The sequence below is a fragment of the Cyprinodon variegatus genome, unplaced genomic scaffold, assembly GCF_000732505.1.
Source record: "Cyprinodon variegatus isolate N-32 unplaced genomic scaffold, C_variegatus-1.0 Scaffold38, whole genome shotgun sequence".
NCBI lineage: Eukaryota > Metazoa > Chordata > Actinopteri > Cyprinodontiformes > Cyprinodontidae > Cyprinodon > Cyprinodon variegatus.
The window spans coordinates 93,014-100,239 of NW_015150491.1; the positions used below are offsets into that span (position 1 = coordinate 93,014).

The following is a 7,226-nucleotide window of genomic DNA, read 5'->3' on the forward strand; positions in this document are numbered from 1 at the left end:
AGGAAAGGGGGCATGAGATAGGGGGAGAGACATGCGGCAAAGGACCACAGGCCGGATTCAAATTCTTTTACTCTCAATATCAAATTCATTGAGAATTTTTAAAATAAAGGGATAGAAATAAATGTTAGATTTGGCAGTTTTTCTTAGGCTCTAATGTAGTAAATATTTTGTCTTGCATTGTCTAAGAAATGTCAATTTGGTAAGGTATACTTTTTTATTTTTTTTTATTTTACAGTTTTTGGCTACTTTTTGACCTACATTTTTATCAAAACTGAGCATCTCAATAAGGTGAATGTAAATTTTTCATTTATAAGATTTTAAAGTTGCGTTTTTAATAAAAACACCAGAATACGTTCTTCAATTTAGTAATCAAAATAAATTCCCAAGACTTAATATTATAAAAACGATAAACTTGTTTCATGTAGCTCTTGTAGTTCAAAACAATTTTTTTCTTTTATGGACCAAGAGTGAAAATGGCTATTAGGTTGTTAGAAGGGTTGCTGAACCCTGGTCTGGAGTTTAAATTTGAGTCTGCATTAAAGGCACCAGTTGTTTAAACAAGTATGGAGATGATATGTGTTGACTCGGTGTTACTATTTGTCCTGCGTCTGTCTTTCTGGTAGCATGTCTGTTCTGTCAGTGTTTCTGTGATTTTAACTGTTGTCTAACACACATCAGGTTTCCTTGGGTGAAATGTGGTACAAATAATTTACAAATTCAAGCAACACCTAACTAATCTCGGCACAAGACACTTGAAACATTGTTGACCATCTCTTAAAAATCTATTTATAGTTCCAACCTTTAATTTGGGCTTATTCTAGGTGTGGACCCCTGTGCCATGGGACATGACTGTGAGCACATCTGCATCAACAGCAACGCCTCCTATTACTGCAAGTGCCGGAACGGTTATGTATTGAATGCAGACAAGAGAACGTGTTCCCTGAAACGTAAGAACAAACTGCATGAATTTAACCAGCCTTCCTTTATCATGAGTAATTCTGATGATATTACTGCTGCTCACAAGGTTAAATAGCCCATGGCTTCACACATCCCAACCAACTCCTAGTTATAATGCCATGCAAAAAGATTAAAAATCCTTGATCTGTCATCATTTTATGTCGCAACGGCAAACTTTAATGTTTTCATTTGAATTTTTATTTTGTTTTTGATAGACCAAAAAAAAGTTTTAAAAGGTGGACTTAAATCTTTAACAGTTTTTGTTGGACAATAGTCGAGTAAACAGTAGATTTACTCAAAATCTCTTTCCTTCTAATTTTAGGTCATAGTAAAAAAAAAAAAAAACATCATAGGTGGTACTTTCTGTGCTCTATCGCTGTAACACTGATGTGAAATCTCTTCTCTCCAGGTGAAGAGGTGAGAGCAGAGGTGGTGGAGGATCCCTGCAAATGTGAAGCCATGTTGGCTTTCCAAAAGCAGACGCAGGCAGCCATCCAGCAACTGACAGACAAACATATCCTTCCTGTTGTTCCGCATGGCAGACTGTACTCTAAACAGTCTGCTGCAGGTTTATTATAAACTGACCTGCAAGTCCTGTAGCTGAGATGTATTTTATTGTCTTTTTCTTCTTCCCTTAACTGGTCAAACTAGCTGACATATCAGGGAGGATAGAGCATCTGGAGAACATGTTGGGTCGTGCATGAACTTATACACACTGGTAATAGTGACGACCTTCCTTCTTCTAAATATTGATGAAGGTCATCCATGCTGTATGTATCTTAAACTTCTATTTCCTCGTTTTTTGCAGAGGGAACTTCATTCATGGGCATGAGCTTCCTGCCATCTGCAACCTCCTCTCACCAGATTTCATCCAGGCCGCCCAAAGCTGTGACTCACATTTCAATGATTTGTAGAACACACTTAAAACATCGCATCTGGTGTTTAAATCTGTTTTTTATTAAACTAATGCATTAACTAATAAACTAATGCATATTATGACCATTGTTTAATGTGATTATTATTTTTGCATTAAGAAAAAAATGTATATAGTCAATTTTATTGTGGCACAGTAAATAAATAAATCTGAATGAATTTATTTAGTAACATCGTAAGAAAAGGTGACAATTATGTGTCCATTTAGACTTACATGTTAAAATGATGACACATTTTGTGCTTTATATATGTTTATGAGGGAATATGTTTGCCAAAATGTATGTGGAAATGTAACAGACATATAATAAACAGAGTAAAAAGTGTTTTTGTTCATTTTATAATTATTTCCAAAGTACCTAAGAGCTTTAAGAGCATTTATAATATGTTAAACGTATATATTTGAGATTTTTTTTTATTTGACTTAACCTCTGTTATAAACAATGTGTTATATTTTTACATATAAACCTGGAGTTTTCCAAGGCTGCCATGTACTTTATGCAAAATAATCAGTTTAAGAAATATCAAAATGTTAAAAACAACAACAAAAACAAGGAAGTTCAAGGTAAAACTTTGCCTTATAAAAGTTTACAGGCGCTTATCATAAGTATGCATTTGAAGCTGTTACTTTTGGGCTGCAAAGATCATGAAACAAACATCAGTGAGGGAATTTTATTTAAAGAAGACTTCAATGCTTTTGTTTGCATCATTTTATTGCTACTTAGTGCTAAAAATTTAAGTAAGGCTCTTTCATGCATGCAGGTCCATAAATATTTTCATCGTTGGTTCATTGCTCCTTAGTAAACTATAGCTTTGACCAAATATGTTTGGGTGGAGTAAAGCCATCGGCCGCCATGTTGGTACTCCCTAGTTAAACAGGGCCTAATGAAAACAATACGTGCGCTAAAGCATCAAACAACGATCATGTTCTCATTTTCAGGGGTACTTAAGATTTTTAAAATAAAGATAAATTCATCACTTGGACACACATTTGCTGTTTCATAGCATCAGTAGATTACTTCAACTTGTGATAAAAAAAAGGCACATCACATTGCAAAGTCAATGTGAAGTCAGTCAAGTCTAATGTAATATGACATATTATAAAAATCCATCATAACAAAATTAATGTGTTAATGGAGCATAATAGAGCTGCTCAGTGGCGCAGTGGGTAGCACTGCCGTCTTGCAGCAAGAAGGTTCCAGGTTCGATGCTCTTCCTGGGGTTTATCTGCATAGAGTTTTGATGTTTTTCCTGAGCATGTGTGAGTTCTCTCTGAGTACTCCGGCTTCCTCCCACATTCCAAAAACATGACTTGATTGATTGGCTTCTCTAAATTCTCCTTAGGTGTGAGTGAATGGTTGTTTGTCTCTGTGTTGCCCAGCGATGGATTGGCGACCTGTCCAGGGTGTACCCCGCCTCTTGCCCATAGACAGCTGGAGATAGGCACCAGCACCCTTGGCAACCCCACTTGGGATAAGAGTGATGGAAAATGGATGGATGGAACATAATAATACAGATGTGCCAAAAGTACTAAATTGATGATGTACATGTAATAGACATATACTGATTACATTATTATGGTGATTACATATTACATTTCAAGACTGAATTACAAGTAGGTATGTCTGTTAATGCTATAGTATTTTCCTATTTGCATATTCTGCATGCATGATGCCATATACTTGTATGCTGTGCATTAGCCTTTTAAAATGTTTGAGTTGCTTTTTTTCATCAATATAACATGCAATATATTTCAGCACTTTTTCAAATGAGAAATGCAATAAACACTACAAAAATGACAGCTTCATCCACTCAATAAAGAATTACCACACTGACATTTCACTGTGAATTATTTTCTATTTACTTTCTAATTTCTAAAGTTAGACACAATGTCGATGGCTAACTCAGTCAATATCTTTGAGTCAGTCCGAGATAGCCAAACTAGTGTTGCGCTATATACTATACTATACTATAGGATACATCAGCGTATATATGTATTTTCTTGGTTAGTACAACCGATGACAGCTGGCAAACTGCTTGTTTTTGCAGCAAAATGCTACACACATAGGCATTTTTATGGCGCCATATTGGAGTACCAATATGGCAGCAAGTAGCTTTCATCGTCACGATCATGCAAAACTTAAGCCTTTAGTGGTTTCTTGGGTTTGAATTATACTCTGGAAAACCAAGAAAGTTTACTGTAATTTTACCTGATCCTAAAAGTTTAATAAATGTTTCCCCCTGCATCTGGGGTGTGAAATCCAGCATAGAGCCTTATTTACACAGCTAAAAAGGAACTTTAATACACTTTATCTTGACCAAAAGATTAAATACCTTTAGTATTTTTGACCCAGATGTCTAAATTTGCAACAGTCTACCTTCGATTGCCACAATCAAAGCATTTAACACTTCATTATCTAGCAGATTACTATGGTGTGTATAATGTGCAGTTGTATTAATTATGTAGTGATTCCACAGAAAAAGTTTACATGCATTTATCATAAGCTTAATTGTTTTCTTGATTTTCTACTTAGGGTGCTACAACGATAATTTTACAACAACGTATTCAATGATTTAAAACATGCATTTAGAGCATAGGGTTGATTTAATTATTTGATTAAGAAGTGCCTAGTGGTTAGAGCATTGAGCTTGGGTCTTGGAGGTTCTGAGTTGAAGTCCCACACATTTCTACGGACTGCCACTTTGGATCCCTGACCAAAGCCCTCATCCCCAGACTGCTCTCCAGGCGCCGCACAATGGCAGCCCACTGCTCCCCAAGGCGATGGGCTAAATGCAGAGAGTTCATTTCGTTGCGCTGTACTTGTGACAGTGTAATAAAAATAAATAATAATAATAATAATAATTCAGAGATAATTCTGGTTAAATATTTGACTGCTCCTCTTAGCTAAATTTGTTGTTTTTGTGATATTGATACATTTTTTAAAACACTGATAACAAATTGTAATCACAGAAAAACAGACGGATCTTCCAGGAGATTACCTTTATCCTGTCTGAAAAAATTCTAATGTGTGTCTTTGATCTTTTTTCAGTTTGATTAACCAAATTTTACCAATTTTCAACCACCTTATTACTGATTTAAAGAAAAGGATGAATTGATTTGTAAGCAGTCCTCTCATTATTTATTTCACTTTAATGGTTGACATGGTACTGTATCCATAGTAGAAAAACAAACCCACTGCATGATTTTTACCCCACCAAACATTTTTTTTCAGTACACAGTTTTTTTGTTTTTGTTTTTTTTTTTTACATTTTTTCTTGAAGGTAGCAACAGATTTTACTCAGTGTTGAGTTTTGATGCAGCCACTTCCTTTTTAGTTGGCATCTTTATAATCAATCCATGGTCATGTTCAACTTGTCACAATTTATTGGCTAGAAAGGCACACATTTGTCCCTTTATGGTCTGATAAATTCCTTGCTAAATAACCAGAATATAAAACAGATTATACATACAAGTATTTTTTTTTTTATCAAAGAAAAAAAGGTTGATCATCAAAATCTGTTCATTTTATCTCAACAGATTTTTTGTTTTTCTTGAGAACATACATTAAACTATATATAAATCACAGGGGGAAAAAAAGAAAAATTATTCCTCAATATCTATGGGAATGTTGAAAATATACTCTTGACCAACTGATTCCAAGTTGGAAAGTTTATAGCATGTTTTTATACTCAATCTATTTGCAGTGAAACAACTAACAGCTGCTCTAAGCTTAACAATGAAGGGCAAGAAGCCTTCCATATTATGTGTGTTTTTGTCAAAGAAAGAGACATATGGTAGTGGAAAATATCTGGAACCAAATGGTGGGAAAAACATGCATCTATGGAAGGAATGAAGTATAACATTACTCTGAGATAACAGTAAATCTTCATGTATTGTTTGTATGGAAAAATAGGATAGTAGGGCTCTGACATTTCTGTTATTAATGTGTCAAAGTTTGCTCTGATATCTGAGGTCAGGAGATATTTTATCCTAAATGTTAATGCAGTTGATTCAGAAACTAACTTTAATATAAAAATTATAATATAAATGGATAGTGGGATCTGTTTGTTCACCTTGTTGATAATTTATATATTTCATGATTGTCTGCTGTCAGAGAAACAACTGCAACAGGTCAGCGCTGGAATGTTCCAGCAACAGCCCAGTGGACAGAGCGTCTCTTGTCTGCGGTGTCTGTAAGAGTCAACAGTCCAACGTTTACACTCTCGTCTGGTTTGGGTCCTCCTTCTTCTTTGAGCAGACAGCTGCTTTATGTTTGTTGACTGTTTTGCTTCATGGTTACCATACACACCCACAGAGGCTGTTAAAAAGGGGACTGTTTCAAGGAAAAAGATTAATGGAATTTACAGATGTCTGCGAAGTGAAAAAGATGCACAAAGCTTTGCTTTGTTGAAGGTGTAACCTAAGCTGAGGGTCAAACCGAATCTTCAGCATGTGGTAGATTTTAATGGTACATCTTTTGTAATTTGGCACAATTCCTGATTGATTTAAAAGAAAAAAAACAGTAACTTATTTTTGATTAGTTATCTATGTACAAACTCTTTTCAATCTTTTCTTTTCAATAAATCCCCTCTCTTTTTCACGCTTTTATTTTTGAGCTTACAGAGCATTTTTTTCTCCTGTTTAATGTTGGTCCAGGCTTACCCAGTTTGCCTTAAACTTACCCAAACACAGGGTAGGGCTCAGATTTTCAAAAGTTACAAACTGAAGAAGTGCAGCAGTAGCCAACAGGACTGAGTTCATGAATGAAAACATCTTAAAGATTCGAATAAAATATTTTGATAATAATCTGTTCGCTCACCTTTCTGGTTTACAATACAATCTGTAATAAAAGTAGGCACATGAGGCATATCCAGAGCCAAAGACATGCATGCTTTGAGAACAAGTTGATAAAATAATGTTGAAATTTTCATAATTTTGCAGAAAGAGAAATTGCAAAACTTACTGGAGTTTAACATAAAAGTGAATTTTGTAGTAGAGTAAAGCTACCCCCATTCATGTTGTATGTGTTTTGATAAACCTCTGCAGTGAAGTGTTAGAAGTGTTAACTCAACTAATCCAGTAAGAGATTAATAGGAGAGTTTAAAGCCCAACAGTATAGAGTGAGGAAGACCTATCTGGTATGAAAGCGGATGAATGAAAGATGAATGCCACCCCAAAGTAGATTTGACCACGTTTGCATTAACTCTCTCAGCCAACAGCAACATATCGGCTGGGCAAGCACTGGACATACAGGTGCTGGTCATAAAATTAGAATATCATGAAAAAGTAGATTGATTTCAGTAATTCCATTTAAAAAGTGAAACTTGTATATTATATT

At 35.0% G+C, this 7,226-nt stretch overlaps 1 protein-coding gene across 2 annotated transcripts in view; it reads left to right on the top strand.

The window, feature by feature from the left end:
• Positions 1-1,675, top strand: part of LOC107081599 (matrilin-3-like) — a 6,368-nt gene extending 4,693 nt beyond the window's left edge. For both annotated transcript variants that reach the window (XM_015369760.1, XM_015369755.1), the window contains exons 3-5: positions 822-947; positions 1,367-1,471; positions 1,606-1,675. In XM_015369760.1, the coding sequence (XP_015225246.1) occupies positions 822-947; positions 1,367-1,471; positions 1,606-1,661 (287 nt within the window). In that variant the 3' untranslated portion in view covers positions 1,662-1,675. The remainder of the gene's footprint in view (positions 1-821; positions 948-1,366; positions 1,472-1,605) is intronic.
• The last annotated feature ends 5,551 nt before the right edge of the window (positions 1,676-7,226 follow it).